The sequence below is a fragment of the Myotis brandtii genome, unplaced genomic scaffold (assembly GCF_000412655.1).
Source record: "Myotis brandtii unplaced genomic scaffold, ASM41265v1 scaffold454, whole genome shotgun sequence".
Lineage (NCBI taxonomy): Eukaryota > Metazoa > Chordata > Mammalia > Chiroptera > Vespertilionidae > Myotis > Myotis brandtii.
In genome coordinates this window covers 1,971,579-1,989,465 of record NW_005367354.1, presented here as the reverse complement: position 1 = coordinate 1,989,465, position 17,887 = coordinate 1,971,579, and the positions used below count along the sequence as shown (strand labels likewise).

The 17,887-nt window shown below is 38.9% G+C and overlaps 1 protein-coding gene across 2 annotated transcripts in view; it reads right to left on the bottom strand.

Annotated features, from left to right (window-relative positions):
* Positions 1-17,887, bottom strand: part of HADHA (hydroxyacyl-CoA dehydrogenase/3-ketoacyl-CoA thiolase/enoyl-CoA hydratase (trifunctional protein), alpha subunit) — a 30,289-nt gene that overhangs the window by 9,495 nt on the left and 2,907 nt on the right. For both annotated transcript variants that reach the window (XM_005874891.2, XM_005874890.2), the window contains exons 2-12: positions 12,682-12,723; positions 12,519-12,589; positions 10,291-10,424; positions 7,892-8,030; positions 6,792-6,911; positions 6,045-6,147; positions 5,283-5,405; positions 4,709-4,827; positions 2,887-2,943; positions 1,078-1,187; positions 482-616 (exon numbers count right to left, since the gene is read on the bottom strand). In XM_005874891.2, coding sequence (XP_005874953.1) covers positions 482-616; positions 1,078-1,187; positions 2,887-2,943; positions 4,709-4,827; positions 5,283-5,405; positions 6,045-6,147; positions 6,792-6,911; positions 7,892-8,030; positions 10,291-10,424; positions 12,519-12,589; positions 12,682-12,723 — 1,153 coding nt within the window. The remainder of the gene's footprint in view (positions 1-481; positions 617-1,077; positions 1,188-2,886; positions 2,944-4,708; positions 4,828-5,282; positions 5,406-6,044; positions 6,148-6,791; positions 6,912-7,891; positions 8,031-10,290; positions 10,425-12,518; positions 12,590-12,681; positions 12,724-17,887) is intronic.

Here is a 17,887-nt window from a genome sequence, read left to right as displayed (position 1 = left end):
AAATATTTTTCTTCTGCACTCAAAGACTACAGAGTCTGATAATACTAATGGTTTATAATATCTGTGACAACATGAAGTAAAGGAAGGAATTAGCATTTCAAAAAATCAGCCCTAGCCGGTTTGGCTCAGTGCATAGAGCCTCCACAGTTGGACTGAAGGGTCACAGGCTCAATTCCAGTCAAGGGCACGTACCTCGGTTGAAGGCTTGATCCCTGCAGGAGGCAACCAATCAATGTGTTCCAAATTTATTCATCTCTCACATTGATGTTTCTCTCTGTGTGTCTCTCCCCCTCCCTTTCACTCTCTCTAAAAATCAATGGAAAAATATCCTCGGGTGAGGATTAACAACAACAAGATCAAAGGAAACATAGCTCAACTATGGAGCATCTAGTACTCATCATGTTCAGCAAAAAGGAATCAATGATGGCAAAAAACCACTAAAACCATTCTAACTCCTGGCAATGGCAGAAAGCAGGCTTACCCTTTGAACACTTGCTGCTGTCCTCGGCCCAGCCCGGTTAGTGTAGCATCTTTAAGTATAGTCTTTAGGCCCTTATCCACAGAGACTTGGGCAATGCCAGCTCCCATCAGCCCTGCACCAAGAACAGCGAGGTGCCTGAAAGGCAAGGATAAAACGACTTCTAGTAAACAACTTTTAATCATTTACGTAAAAGCAGGAGAATGCCCAAGTTATTATCCAATAAACCAACTAAAGCAGACACAATCATAAGGTATTTCAAATAATTATTTATAAAAATACACCTTTAATAAATGACTGATTTTCAAAGTTAAATTCAAAAGTCCTTTAGGTCTATAAGAATTGGACTACCCAAGAAGATCGAATCATATTGATCTTCAATCATGCCGAGATCACTGAAAAGAAAGCCAAAAAGTTCTTGGTAGGAATAGGGATCTAATGTGCCCAGGACAGAGGTAGTTTATGGCAAGATTGAAGACATAAATCTAGCTCTGTAGATCTTCTTCAAAGACATCTACAAAAAAAAAAAAAAAAAAGACATCTACAAGCTTAGCACGTGGGGAAGTCCACAAGGGCTTCCTGGGTAGAGTTTAACTTACTTAACCTCCTTCTGTGGCGTTCCAAATTTATTCTTCTTGCACAGGACCTGACCATGGTACAGCCCTATCAAAGCCTTTGATTCTCTGGTCATCGCAAGCTCTCCAAATTTCTGAAATGTACAAAAGAACAAGGAAAAGTAGAACTTCACAGTCTCGGTGATATGGATTCCTTCCGTTTGGTTTCTCTGGGGAACAGAGGTAACACAAGCAAAGCCACAGGTCCTCGGGGTCTCAGTGGTGCCTGTGCTGGCATCTGTTTCCTATGGATGTGTCTTCTCTTTACTCTTGTCATCTGCAGCACTTTCCGACTACTGCTTTCAAAGGTGTTGGGTATAACTGAGCTCATTCTCTACATTAGAGTCATGGTAGCCTTTTTCATGGCATTAGTGTGTCAGAGCCAAAATGGATCTTCATGATCATCTCAAGCAACCCTCTCGGTTTAAAGATAGGGAAGAGGAGGCCCAGAAAAATTAAATGACCTTGTTCAAAGTCACACTGTCTCAGAGTGGCAGAAATGGAACCTGAACCCAAGCAGTATGACTTTCAACTCCAGTTCTCTTGCCACTGTAGCAGGTGGCCCACATGGGACCTACTACTTTAAAAAGTATATTACCACTTATGGAGAACAAGTCTCAGGTTAGTGGTGAGGAGCATGAGCTTTAGAGTCTGGTTTGACAGAACTGGGTTTGAATCCTGGCTCTTTGTGAAGCTTTCTTCATCCTTAAAATGGGAAAACAATGCCTCTTTTAACAGTACTGTGGGGATTAAATGAGAACACTAGTAAAACGACTAGGGTCTCAATGTTAGCTATTGTCATCACCAATATCACTAGAATTTATTGTTATAATTACAAGGTTCCAAATAGTATTCCAAAGAAGGAATCCCTCTAATAAAGTTGCTATCATGTCCTCATAAAACATGAAACACTGTTCTACAGAATCAATGCTTTACTAATCTTGATTTAGCAGTGATTCAATAAACCAGTGATTTTCAAAGTGTGGGTAGAAATCCATCAGTGTTCATGAATTTAGTGGGTAGTGCTAAGTAGAATAGACAGGAAATACCTAGAACAACACATGCAGGGTGGACAATTATTGACGCATAAAATATGCTTCCATTTTACTGATGGAAGAGAATAAATCAGAAGTGCACTGCAGTAAGCAGTAAGTACAGACATGTTTTCTCTGGAACTTGTCCTAAGCTCTTCCCATACCTTTTGTCCTATTACCAAAGAGCAATCATTCTTCAATGATTGCTTAGAACTAACAAACAACCCAAACCACTGAAATTTGCCATATCACCAACTCAGAAAGTAAAAGGAGTGAGGCTGGTTCCTGTATCCCTTCTCTTCTTTCATTTATTTTTTTTAAAAATTAATTTATTTTTTTCTTTCTCTTTTTTTTTTTTTTAGTGGGTGCAAAAAAACATTTCCTTTCATTTTCTAATTCAAAGTTTTATCGCTAGGCCCTAACAAGTAAGGACTATACTTTTCTATCAATGTATCATTTTATCACAATACAATCAGACCGACTTCAGCACAAAATGTCCAAACTATTCATTCGAAAGAATTGTAACTCTGCCCCTGCTCTTCCTTGTTATACCTTTGTTATTGAGAGCAAGTTCAAATAGTTGGGGACCACCAGGTTTTCTTGCATCTACTTGCCTACTGAGATTAATCAGAAAAAATGATAACCACTGGAGGAAATGTTTTACTAGGCTTTGAATATTTTTCTTTTTTCAGTTTTGTACATTCTCAGATCTTTGGTTTTCTTATATCTAATAAGCAAAAATCACAAGAAAAAACTTTACCTGAGATTCAGAAAGATAGCCAGCTTCTTTTCCTTCCTCAAGTCCAGTCTTGACCACCTAAAAAACATACAAAATACTTGTTCACTGTTGGAGTGGATTTATTCAGAGAAGGCTGAATAAAATTACTAGTGTTGTTAGTTTTTTAGTTTTTGTTTAAACACACACACACACACACACACACACACACATATATACATACATATTTCAAATTGATTTCAGAGAGAAAGGGAGAGGGAGAGAGAGATAGAAACATTAAGGATGAGAGAGAATCATTGATCGGCTGCCTCCTGCACACCCCTCACTGGGGATTGCACCAGCAACCCAGGCATGTGCCCTGACGGGGAATCGAACTGTGACCTCCTGGTTCACAGGTCGACGCTCAACCACTGAGCCAAGCCAGCCTAGTGTTGTTAATTTTTATTTTTAGCTTCTTTCTTTACTTATTTTAAAGAAAAGTTTATTTGATTTTTAAGGGAGAGTAACAGAGAGAGAGAAACATTGATGTGAGACCGAAACATCTATCAGCTGCCTCCTGCACAACCCCTACCAGGGACTAAGCCCATAACCGGGCACGTGCCCCAACCAGGAATTGAACGGGCAACCTTTCAGTGACCAGGATGACACCCAACCAATTGAGCCACACTGGCCAGGGCTAGTGTTGTTAGTTTTTAAAAACTAGATTGGAGCGAACCCGTAACCCAGGTGCCATTAACCAGGAATCGAACCCATGGGCCTCCAGCGTGCAGGCCGACACTCTGACCACTGAGCAACCGGCCAGGGCCAGAACAAATTTCTTAACTCATTATTGACCAACCTTCTGCAATCTAGCTTTGATCTGCCTTTCTGCAGACATCTCACTGTCCTCCTACAACACCTAATCTCAATAAAGTTCCTTGAAGAGCTTGGTGCTTCTTACTTTCTGAAACTTTACTCAAAATGCCCACCTGACCTGGCCCCACTTTCCTTTCACCTACTCTCTACCCATTTCTCAGGGCTCAGGTCAAATCCTGCTCTTCCTGACCTCTTTGGTTCACAGTGATTATTCCCTCCTCTGAGCACTCAGCAATTTTCCTCCATCCCATGTATCTGGCAATAATCCTATGCTGCTCTATAATGTCCCTCACACTGTTATCTGCCTTACCACATACATATGTCTAATCTTCCCAGCCCCGACTGTGAGATGAATGGAGGCAGGGGATTATGTTTCATATTTTATGTTCTTTGGTGTCTTCTGCCCAAAATATATCTGTTGGCTAATCCATTCTCCAATTTTGAGGTCTTTAATTATATGCTCTCTTAATCTCAGACTTTCCAGATCGGAGAGTTCTGTTTTAAAGTCTATCTTTAGATAGAAGTTTCTTTAACCCTCTGATCATTTCACCTATTCTTTGTTCTTTTCAGAACTTTCCTATATCATTACATCTCTTGTATAATTATGGCAACGGGAAAGTCAGTGAGACACTGTAGGTACAGACAATGGTTTCGACTAAGGATAGAATATAGCCATCAGTTTTGTTTCAACTCTTTATACAAGCTCAATATTTTACTGGCCTTGATATATTGATATGACATAGGTTCCATCCTGGTTTATAATTGACAGCGTTAAACTCATCAACTAATAAATATGCCTGGCACTAATTATCCCCAAATATACCAATTTATATGAATCCTTATTTTTGGTGAGTACTTTAATGGCAGAATTAAGAACTTCTGTACTGGCATATATAGTCCAGAATGGCAATAAAGAGTATTGTGCTATTAAAGAGTATTGTGCTATACAAAGGAGGAAAATATAAGAAATCTGAGAGGGGAAAAGACTCACGTCAATTATTTTCAGAGGTGCAGGATAGAGGCCTTTGGTCTGCTTTCGTACTTGTTCTTCCACCTTTTTGTAAACCTGTTGCCTGACAAATGGAATACCCATGGCGTACGATGTCAATCCTGTAAGGTAAAAAGCTTTTAGATACTTATTGGCAATAAGCATTTCTTGTTAGTTTGTTCTGTAAACTCCATAAAAATTCAATAGTTCTGAAAGAACTGCTTTTTACTCTGATATACAAAATCTACATTTCAACCTAAGCACAGCTTCAAACATAGCTTCATTATGTGATAAGTGCTTCAGCTGGGCGTTGTAATAGTATAATATACACTGTTACAGAATTCTTTTGTATTAATGTTTAAAATGTTCCAAAATAAAAAGTTAAAAAAAATAGTTTTAACTTACGAGTATAAGGTTCAGAACTTGACCCTAGAGCAGAGTTGTTATATCCCTTAAGGTTAACTTTATGCTTCCAGAAAATAATGCATTTACCCTATCCTCACTTAAAATTTACAGCAAATAAAACGAAACTCCCTGGAAAGAAGCTTTGCCTTTATTCTTTAATAACAACACTCACTTTCCATCAATCCTTTGCTTCTCTTTAAAGATATTTTCTTATCAGCTAGTCCTTTGGCAAAAGTAACTGCAACTTCTTCTAGGTATTCAATTGTCCGATCCTCTGGAGGTTTTAATCCTGGTCCTGCAAAAACAAACACAAGAGATTGGAATGCAAATCAGCTTTAGATGAGTCCCAGGTAGGCAAAAACCTAGGCATGCCAAAGCCAAAGGCTCTAGCACCCACTTTCAGCACAGCTTTCCACGTCAGATCAGAGACTGGTGGGTGGAGGAATCATGAACTATGCACTGACAGATGGGGAAACTGTAAATAAAGACTAATTGTACTCTGACCACAACAAAATTAAACTAGAAACCCACAACAGGAGGATATCTGTTTGTTTGTTTATTTATTATTATTACTTTAAGTATATTTTTTATTAATTTCAGAGAAGAAGGGAGAAGGAGAGATAGAAACATCAGTGATGAGAGAGGATCATTGATCGGCTGCCTCTTGCACACCCCTTTACTGGGGATCGAGCCTGCAACCCAGACATGTGCCCTGACCGGGATCGAACCATGATCTTCTGGTTCATAGGTCAACACTCAACCGCAGAGCTATGCTGGCTGGGCAGTATTATAATTTTTAGAAAACTTCACTCTTCAAAATGATGACTCATTCCTTAAGAGTATGAGTTCCACTCTAACCAATATGCAAGATATTAACTCTTTAAGGAAATAAATAATTTCATAAGGCCCAACTCTGAGGCATGCTAACACGTACCCAGCGGTTCCACCAATTGGTCAACCAATCCCATTTTCTTTGCTCTGTCCGCACGAATGTTTCTACCAGTCAGCATCATGTCAAAAGCAGCAGGTATACCCACCTAACATGCAAGTAAGGATCAGAACATAGGGGAAAAAATATCAGAGTGACAATTACAGTTTACAAATCCTTCAACTGAGCAAAATAAATACTAAAGTGAGGAAAGGCTAACCACTGCTATTTATCAATCAGTTATATTTTATCTTATATTTTACATACTAATACACATTAGTGTATTAGGTAACTTCTGCAATCGGCCTCTTTTGGTTCTATACAATACAACAATGAGATCATCCAAATCAGGGGAAATGTCTGCCTTTATATTTATCATGAAATATGACCCATGGATTTGCAAAACTGGTAAGATGTTATTGTGCAGAGAAGGAGCTGATTATATTATAAGCTTCAAAGAGGCAAGACATGTATCTTATTTATCTTTATCCTTCCTCAGGGACTAACAAAGAACCTTGATTAATAATTTTAATCCAAGAAACTGAAAAAATAAATGAAAAAATAAATGAAAAAATAAATTGAAAAAAAATAAATACCAGGAAAAATCTGCTATTGATCCTAAATATTTGTATTTTATTTGATTTCTAAATCCTACAATGAATACCCAATACTATGCCTTTTGTATTACCAAAGGGGCACATAAGCACCAAGGTTCTGAAGTTCACAGTGGGGGAAGGGGGGTCTTAAACTCACCATTTGGGGTAGCCTTTGTGTGCCTCCTGCTCCTGGTAAGATCCCCAGCAAGACTTCAGGGACACCTAATACTGTCTTTTTATCTTTTGTTGCTATTCTGTATTGGCATGAAATGGCAAGCTTTGAACAAATGAAAAGAAAATTGGAATGTTAGAAAATGTAATCTTATAACAGCTTAGGATCTGTGAGGGTCCAAAGATTACTTCTTTAGACCAGGAATGTGCCCACAGAATAAACTGTAATTTCTTAGTCTGGCATTTAATGCTTTCTACAATTTACCCTTCCAGCCTTATTTCATACTTTCCCCCAATTTAATAACTTTTTTTTGGGCTGAAGATTTCCTTAAAAATCTGCTGAAAGCTATGGGAGCTCTCCATAGAAAAATGCACACGCAACTGTACACGCAGCCCAGCTTAAGAAGCCCGTTACCCTACAGACTTCCTTTTCAATCAAGCAGTTCTACCTGTGATGTCCTCATAGGCTTCTCTTATCCCTTGTCTTTGCTCACACCTCACCATATGTGGAATGCCCCCCACACACCCCCCGTTCTGGTTAATCAAATTCTGCCTATCTTTTAGGACCAGGCACAGCTTTCCTTAATTAATTAATTGTTGTGAAAGTGACTAGCATAGAAGCCAGCATGTGAGAAATGCTCGATAAATATTATTTTCTTTTTCCTTTCTTTCCTACACGCTCTAGTCTAATAAGCATCTCTTCTCTCAAATCTTTTAGTATTTACCACCTTTACTACTCACAAAGCACTTAAGCATGTATTATGCTTTGTGTATCTCAACTAGACTTTAGCTCATGAGCATGCATTACACTTCTGAATCTTTGCCCTGCAAACTTTAACCAGGTTTTAGAATTGAAAGGCATCTAAGAGATCTAGCTGGAATCTTCTCAATTTATAAATGAAAACATCACACTTGGTTCACATGCTCTGTGCCATGAGATTAAGGATTAAAACAGATCCAGAAGTTTGATAACTAAAAAGAAAGCTGATTTTCTGAGAACTTTCCCAGGCAAAACTAGCCTATAAAAGTTTACAGTGGGTGAGTCCTAACACTGGGCTAAACAGTGACTCTGTAATAAACCCATACCTCAAGTCCTCCTCCTAAGCAGGATCCACTGATGGCAGCCACAACAGGCTTATTAGACTTCTCAAGTTTCTCAAACATTTTCTGTCCTTCTTGTGAAAGCCGTGTTACCTCTTGAGGGGTCTTGCAAGCGGCTATCATGCTGCAGTAAACATGAAAGCCGAGAACAGAAAAAAATCAAAGATGAAACTGTAGCCCACTTTGTTAAGTACTTCATCTACTATATCCTCAATCCTATCATATATCAATGTGTGGTGGTGAATCTTTAAATACTCACAAGTTTAAGTATGGATCTGCCTCAGACAGCACTAATATCAGTGACATCGTCTCTCTAAAAAGAGTGTTAAGTTTCTGGATCCAGAGAACATGAAACAAAACATGTGGCACAATTTATTTTTGCTTCAATAACTAATCATTAGATTAAAAAGCTCTGAACATGAGAAAAATCATCTTCTAGTAAATATTTCCACTATGAGGTAGCTTTCAGATTAAACAGCAATCAAAATGGCAGGGGAAAAAAAGCTTTCAAGTTGTTTAGAGGGATCTAAAATCTTAAATAGATCCCCTAACGATCAAAAAAGGTCTGCTGCAATAATGTAAACCATGCCCTTTAATTTCAGTTTGTTTCATTTCCTACTTACTTTGTTTCTGATCACATTTAAGTTGTGAATTCTGTACTTCTGACCAAAGACAACTATTTTTCTGTCATTTTATATGCTGGGAATTGCTCAACTAGCCTTATGGAAGCCAAAAGTATTTTCTTATGGATGTAGCTAGTTACTGCCAGGTATAGTAGTGTCTCACTAGTCTCAAATAACTGAACTAGGAAACAAAGCACTCAATACACATAATCTTTTCCTAAAAAATAAACATTAAACAGAATATTTATAAATTTTTAGTTACACAAACAAAAATGGATACACAATGTTACAGCAAGGTTTAAAAATATACAAACACCTTAAGTGCAAATTATTAAGCCTATAATATTGGCCAACATTGCCCAAAGCACAAAGAATAATAAATACCCCTATTTTGACAGAATTAACTGTTCACATTTTTTTAAAATATATATATATATTTTTATTGATTTTTTACAGAGAGGAAGGGAGAGAGATAGAGAGTTAGAAACATCGATGAGAGAGAAACATCTATCAGCCGCCTCCTGCACATCTCCTACTGGGGATGTGCTCGCAACCCAGGTACATGCCCTTGACCGGAATCGAACCTGGGACCTTTCAGTCCGCAGGCCGACACTCTATCCACTGAGCCAAACCGGTTTCGGCAACTGTTCACATTTTAACCCATTAAACTAACACTAAGATATAATTTCTTCTGCTTATACTGTATATGTCTTAAAGAATTGTAAACAAGTTTTACAGGTATACAATCTACCACTTAAAAAAAGAAAGTTTTAGTTGCATCAATAAAGTTCCCTTTGACAACCTCAAGTCCTACCAGCCACTTCATTTACCCTGAAACAACCATTTTCATGTTTGTATTGTATCCTTCCAGAGCAACTACTTATCTGTGTCCACAAAAAATATAAAGAATATTTCGTGTATGGTTTAAAAACCTTTACATAAACTATATACTGTAGGAAACACTCAATAACTTGCCTTTTATTTCTAACTTCACATTATGTTTTTGAGCTCTAATATTATGTTGTGGATCTAGTTAATTCCTTTGAACTGTTTTGTAGTATTTTATCATGTGAATATTTCACATTTTAATTATCCATTTCCCAAATGACTGACATTTAGCTTGTTTCAAATTCTATTTTAAACTGTACAGAACTGAACATCCTTGTGCATGGGTTCTTAAACATAAGGGTGGGATTTGTCTAGCATAGCCGTGGGCAAACTACGGCCTGCGGGCCGAATCCGGCCCGTTTGAAATGAATAAAACTAAAAAAAAAAAAAGACCGTACCCTTTTATGTAATGATGTTTACTTTGAATTTATATTAGTTCACACAAACACTCCATCCATGCTTTTGTTCCGGCCCTCCGGTCCAGTTTAAGAACCCATTGTGGCCCTCGAGTCAAAAAGTTTGCCCACCCCTGGTCTAGCATATATACCTAGAAGAGGCATCACTGGATTTTATGGTACATGCATTTTCAATTTTGCTAATGCTGCCAATTGCTCTCCAAAGTGGCTGTACAACTGGCATTCCAATTAGTAATATATTAACTTTCTCATTTCTCCAAGGGCTTGCTAAAATGATAATTTCCAAACTTTTAAACAGCATCTCATTGTTAGCTTAATTTTATAATATTTTTATTCGACTGAGATAGGAATTTGAACTGTTTTCAACTGCTTTAAGAAAAGGCTATTTTTAGTCTTACATGGCTTAAGCAACAAGCCCCTCTTTTTAAATTTTTAAATCAACTCTAATAAAACTTACTTGATATCAGCACCTGCAATAAAGCAGCCTGGCTTTGATGAAATAAGGACAGCACTTTTGACTTGATCACTAGCCCAGATTTCATTCATTACTTCCATGAACTCTGATTGTAGTTCTTTATTCAGTGTATTTACCTGTCAAAGAGAAATACATATAAATCCAAGGGTGTCAATTTGAAGAACCAGATGTGCAAGTCACTATCAGGTGCTATTTTGATGGTAGAAAATATGTTTATCCACCAGAAATATACTGCTAGAAGCAAGAAAGGGAGGCAGGGTTTCTTATAAAAAAACCAAATACCCTGTAGTTTTCTATTCAGTCAGCTATAAGCATACCACCCTTTAAAAATAGGTCTATTCAGCCTGGCTGATAAGTGTACAAACATTTCTGACGTGGAAAAAATTTATATAACATTAAGGAAAAAAAGAATCAAAATTAGATACATAGTATGATCTTAATTTCATAAACACTGTTGAAACTGGATGAAATGTTAAAGTAGTTATTTTTGGGTTTGGAATAGAAATAATTATATTTTCTTTATACAGACAGTCCTTGGGTTACGTCCGATTCGACATACGTCATTTTGTGGTTACGTTGCCATCTTCCATTTATTTATAAAAAAAAAAAAAGTTCCGGCATTTTGACATATGTGCTTTATGTTTTTTATTATTTATTTACCACAAGTAAAGGTCAGGAATTGTTATCTTTCTTTTAAATTTCTTTTTACTGTTTCACTTCATTACTGCTGTGTATGTGCTCCATGTGAGTGACGTAGGTGCTTATGTAGGTGGGTTCCAACTTATGGCGAAAATTGCGTTATGTTGCACCATAGGAATGGATCTCCGACATAACCCGAGGACCTACTGTAGTTTTAAAATTTCCTACAATAGCTTGCTGGATCGGTTTGGCTCAGTGGATAGAGCATCGGCCTGTGGACTGAAGGGTCCCAGGTTCGATTCCAGTCAAGGGCATGTACCTTGGTTGCGGGCACATCCCCAGCGGGGGGTGTGCAGGAGGCAGCTGATCGATGTTTCTCTCATCAATGTTTCTAACTCTCTATTCCTCTCCCTTCCTCTCTGTAAAAAGATCAATAAAATATATATTTTTAAAAATTCCTACAATAGCCATATGTTATTTTTCGTGCTCATGAAAAATGTTCAACTTAAAAAAAATCTGAAAAAATATCTAAGTTTGAATCACTGGTCAGTGAGTGCCAAGATTTACTCTAGAGATGGGAACTATCTCCTGTTTTCCTTAATTTGTGATAGTTCATTGCTTCCATCTAGGTCTTCCTATTTCATCTGGGCTTCTGGTAACAAGATTTCTGAATAAAAAACCTTTACACCAGTTTTAGATGGGGGGAAAACCATGAGCTCCTGCAATAAAGCTCCTTTTGGCAAAAGACTGGATTAATGCTATCTGCTTTGTTGAAGTTGCCCAAAACAAATAAAGCTCCACTTTGAACAGAACTTGACCTCCAATATGTGAATAGCACGAAGTCATTCACATCCCTCAGGAAGCTTAACAACCACATTTAACCCAGCTAACTTATAGATAATAACTAATGTCAAGCAGGTAATGAAGAAACCAGATTCAACAACCTCATAGTTAAGATGGGTAGTTTGATTCTTATAAACAAAGCTTGTATTTTGGTCCTTATCTAATAAGTCATCATTCTACACTATGACAGAAGGCTAGTTTTATTAATCCTTGATGGTAATCTGACACCTAGGTTAACTAGAAGGAATTCTTTTTTAAAAAATATATATTTTTACTGATTTCAGAGAGGAAAGGGGAGAGAGAGAGGAAGAGAGAGAGGTACAGAGAGAGAAACATCAATGATGAGAATTGTTGATCGGCTGCCTCCTGCATGCCCCCTACTGGGGATCGAGCCCGCAACCTGGGCATGTGCCTTGACTGGAATCAAACCCGGGACCCTTCAGTTTGCAGGCCGATGCTCTAGCCACTGAGCCAAACCAGCTAGGGCAATGAGAAGGAATTCTTGAACAAGGACCTCTGATTCAGAAAACTCCATTCTTTGGGCAACTTGTCCAACTAACTAATTTAACTACCAAAAGTGTAAATTTATATGATAAGATTACTTCCAGATTGGTGGATTTCTTTCCCATTCAAGACTGGATCCATGAATGTAGTTAGTAGAAATAACTAACTACATTCGTGAATGTAGTTAACTAACTAATAACTATGCAGCAAGTTAAAGTAGGTACCTTTGAATTGGGTGAGTTAATTCGAATAACTGCCACATCCTCTTTGATTCCATAGTTAATATGGGTTCTGGCTAAAAAGAGAAGAAAAATTTATTTGTAAACAGTTTTATTACAAAATAAATCTGAAAAGCGATGTAAACATGATAACAAAAATTAAACTTACCCAGCAAAGCAGAGGACCCTGTAAAGTTGCGGGAAATATAACCTATAAGAAAAAGGGATTTCAAAATTAATTATTTTACAAAACAGCATTTCTGTAGTACCTGTTACATATAACAAAGCTGGAATTTATAACAACAAAAAAACAAAATTAGAACAACGTGTTCTAGGCTATTATTGTGACCACTACCATATCTTTTTTTTTTCAATTACCAGGTCATATGATTATCTGGATACTAAATGTGAGAGGTGGAAGAATAGCTCCTCAAAAATGCCCACGTCCCTAGTAACTGTGAATATGTTAGGTTACATGGCAAAGGGGAATAAAGGCTGCACATGGAATTAAGGTTGCTAATGAGCTGACCGTAACATAGAAGATTATCCTGGGTTATCCAGTTGGGCCCAGTGTAATCACAAGAGGGAAGAGAGAGGCAAAGAGAACCAGAGAGATGGCAGCATGAAAAGAACTTGGTCCCATTTTGCTGGTTTTGAAGAAGTCGAGAAATGCAGGCAGCCTCTAGAAAAGGCAAAGAAATAGATTCTCCCTTCCAGCACCCAGAATGAAACAGCCTTGCCAACACCATTGATTTTAGCCCAGTGAGACTCATTTCTGACATAACCGTAAGAGCACAAATTAGTGTTTGTATTGTAAGTTTGTGGAAATACGTTATGGCAACAATAGAAAATGCATACACTAAGAAATAAGTTATCTACAAAACAATCTGTAATGTCAGTTCCAAATGTATTCCAAATATATCTCAGCCATGTTCCTCAGCCACATCTGCTTACATTTCTATGGAGAGATGGAGTTTCCAATGTTATCAAATCAAGGGGCACTAGTGAATATCTATAATAATAAAAGGGTAATATGCTCATTAGACTGGACATCATTCCGGACATCCTTCCTGACGAAGCTAGGGCTGGAGGGAAGCCAGCCGGGGTCCCGGGTGCCTGCGGGTGGCCCAGGGGAAGCCAGCCTGGGTCCCAAGTCCCCGGTGCCTGCCGGCGACTGGAGGAGGGAAGCCGGTGCCGGCAGCAGGGGGAAGGAAGGTCTACTCTTGCACAAATTTTTGTGCATTGGGCCTCCAGTTATAAATAAAAGAGTCCACATCACATGTTATTTTCAGCCTTTCTCACAGAATAAGTCTATAGCGCACTCCGCCAAGAAAACCCCTACCCTGGGGATAACAAAGACCAGCTATTCTTCCTCCTTCCCAACCACTTCACTACTTGAGGCTCTCCAGCATGATGATGAGATGATCTTTTGAGCAAAAGCCATCACAACAGAAGTCCCAACAGAGGGTCTTTCAATTTGGACTCTGGATAGAAATAAGGAACATTGGGGAATTCTAGGCAAAAATTCCAAGTTATTCTGGGCATTACCCTGCCTCCTTTCTAGCATTAAACACTCACCTTTGCCCTGCTCTTATCCAAACACTTTGCTATAGGCTATAACCAAGCTGTTCTGGAGGCTAGCACAGGGTTAACATCCCTTAATTATAATTTCCAATCTATTTATTTTTTTTAATCCTCACCTGAGAATATCTTTCCACTGATTTTTACAGAGAGTGAAGAGAGAGGGAAAGACAGAAAGAAATATCGATGTGAGAGAAACACATTGATTGGTTGCCTCCTGCACATGCCCGGACCAGGACCTGGGCCCGGGAGGAGCCTGCAAGCAAGGTATGTGCCCTTGACTGGAATCTCTGAACCTGGGACTCTTTGGTCTGTAGGCCGACACTTAGTCCACTGAGCCAAACCAGCTAGGGTACAACTTTCAATTAAAAAAAAAAAACACCACCCTGCTCTTTCTTCCCTTGTTTTCATATTAATGACCAACCATATTTCCTATGCACCTCTAACTCCTTACTCCTCTCCCTATCAACATCTTCCAAGTTTTGTCCCATAATCTTAGAAAAAAGTTTTATCTGGGTTTAAAAAATAACACATTCTCTACATCGTTTAGAAACAAACTTTAGAACCATACCCAGTTTCCAAGTAAGAATGGTCTATATTAGACCAGAAGGTAGCGACCCTTCTGGAGTGAACTATTACACGTAAGACTATTCAAAGATCCAGCCGAAGTGGGATTCACTTGGCAGTATTGAAAAGTGATTCCAGAACTATGCTAGGTATTAGAATCAGGTGAGGAGGCTCAAATATACCCGCAAATTCCTGAGTGACAGACAACCTGGAATCACGGAATCAGAATTTAAAGGGGCCGAGCTTCAGCATCTGCATTTTTAAAAAAGGTAACCGAAGCATACAGCAAACCAGTGATGTGAACCCACTGGTGGTGGAGTGGGTTAGGAGAGGACCATAAATAGTGGCCAAGGATCTTGCTGGTTTGAAGGCAAAGCAATATATTATTGAAAAAGAAAAGAAAACTGTGTAGAATGGTACCAGAACCACAATGGGATGACCTCTGGTTTCATTTGCATTTCTTCTTTAAGCAATCCAAGTCAGCCGCTACTGTAAAGACAAAGGGAGTCAAAAGACTTGGGCTGAATCATCAGGTTTATAATTTACTAGTTGAATGGCCATGAACAACTCTTTTAGTGCATTTCAGTGTTCTTATAGATGGAAGTAAAATGATGTAATGATTATAAAAGTGCGTGTAAGTCAAAGTGCTACACCAAGTAAATTAAGAGAAGCCAGCTATCTCCTCAATTCCTTGTGCTTCTGCTTCACTAATGATACACTTCCCTTCTTTGCTTTTCCATCATTTGAAATCTGTATCATCTGTATTTATCACTCTTCCTTCTTTATATTTATATCATGGCTCCAACCTTTTCCACAACGCCTTATTTTGAGATTCCATCTACAAACGATCTTTCTCTTCTCTGCTAAAATTTTTTTATCTTTATTAACTATTGTTTTGTTCTCTAATCATTGCATCTGTAGCAGGTGCTTCCCCAACTAAACCGTAATCTCTTCCACCATCAGCTCACAGTCATTTTTCATTCAGCAAAAAATTTACTGTGGCCTACCAAACGCCACACATTCTAGGCACTTGGAGTAAACAAAGACAAAAATCCCTGTCTTTGTGGAGTTTACATTCTATGGCAGCAGGTGAAACAATATCTAGGAAGAATTAATTCTTAGTAGAGATAAATAAGAGGTGAGAATTAGGCTGGTATAAAAAGGAGTTTGCCTATAAAGTACAAATTCCAGTGGGAGGGGAGCCAAGGAATAGGCAGGTCTAGCTAAATAGGCTAAAGTGGATTAGAGTGGGGAACAAACTGGTTGGGAACGCTCAGTGGGAGGGATTAAATACAGACAGACAAAAAAAAGAAAAAAGAAACAAATATGTAAATAAGACAGGTGGTGCTCATTAGCTTACAGATTAAACCATTTTAAACTCTTACCCACTAATCTACCTTTGCTGCACACACACCTACAGCATATACACAAAACCTCCTCTAAATTAACCCAGACAAAAAGCTGAGAAAAAGTAGTACATGTTAAAAAAAAAAAAAATCTGGAAAAGAATTCCAAACCACAGTCAACGAAATCAAGTTGGAGTACAAGGCAGCTTTGCTTTTGGAATCTAGCCTTACCTACTACCTAATCAGCAGAGCTTATGTCAGAGCTGCTGGGTGAACTTTAGCCTATATTCTACTAAGCCAGCAAAAGAGAGAGAAACCTTTGTCCCACTTTTTAACCATTTTAATAATGTAACTCAAAAAAGATACCTACAAGATCTGAAACTATAGCAGTGGAGAAAGTTGGATTATGCTAACACAAATTTCAATATGAAAATGTTACACTGGTTGTAACAACAGGTTTTCTCAATAGTCAAAGGGAGAGGGTCAAGAAAGAGATAGAAAAAAAAAGAAAGGGATAGAACTAAGGATGTGAGAGTCAAATTTAAATATACACCATCTTCTAAAGTATTTGCCTTCAATCCATTTCCTGTGAAATTATTTGACCATTTACATAATTAGGAATTTAGATTTAGGGTAGGTGTGGAAATTAAACAAGATACTTTGGTCCAGATGTGATTTTTCATTAGATAGTTATATTCAGAACTAGAGGCCTGGTGCACAAAAATTCATGCACTAGAGGGGGGGCGGTTGTCCCTCAGCCAGGCCTGCGCCCTCTTGCAGGCTGGGAACCCTCAGGCAATGTCCGACTGACGCTCCCCATGGGGAGCAGGCCTAAGCTGCAGTCTGGCCTCCCTCTGCAAGAGGCGACTAGCAGGCTGATCAGGGGATAGCGCCGGCTGGCCTCCCTCTGCTAGCAGCTGGCCCTGTCCCCCAATCACCTCTCTGGCACCCGACTTGGCTGGCCTGGTGTCACCCACTCGCCAGCCCCATCCCCTGCCAACTGGTCGTTCCGAGGTTCAGTCAATTTACATATTAGGCTTTTATTATATAGGATTATAGCACTTGTAGAGAAGGAATGGTTTAAAACTCCAAGAATTAGCGCAGCCAGCATGGCATGCAGGAGGCAGCCAATTAGTGATACTCTCTCATCATTGGTGTTTTGATCTCTTTCTCCTTTCCTCTCTGAAATCAATAAAAAAAATATATTTTTAAAAAATAAAACTCCTAGAATTACAAATCAGTTTCAAGAGATTTTAATCACCTACCAGTAAATGTCATAATCTCATTACAACTTGCACAGACTTGTAGGATGAAGGACTCTATTGAGTCTAGATGGCAATCCATTGTGTAGGTAAATTTAAATTCACTTTCTAGACATTTTTTCAAATAACTAGAGGCCCGGTGCATGAAATTTGTGCATGGGTAGGGTCCCTAGGCCTGACCAGCAATCAGGGCCAATCAGTGGGGCAACCAGCAGGACAACCAGGGGGGCCCCTGCTGGCACCCACCTTGGCCGGCCTGGCGCTGCCCGATCACTAGCCCTGTCCGCCACCACCGCCGCCACCGCCACCGCCAGTCGCTTCCCTCTGTGGGGCGACTGTGGGACAATTGGGGGGTGGGGGGAGGGGGTCCCCTGCTAGCACCTGCCTTGGCTGGCCTGGGGCCAGCTCCTGCATCGAACATCTGCCCCCTGGTGGTCAGTGCACGTCATAGCGACCGGTCGTTCCACCAGTTGTTCCCCTGTTAGGTCGATTTGCATATTAAGCTTTTATTATATAGGACGAGCCATAGTTTCTTGTTTCTTTTTTTTTTAAATATATTTTATTGATTTTTTACAGAGAGGAAGGGAGAGGGATAGAGAGTTAGAAACATCGATGAGAG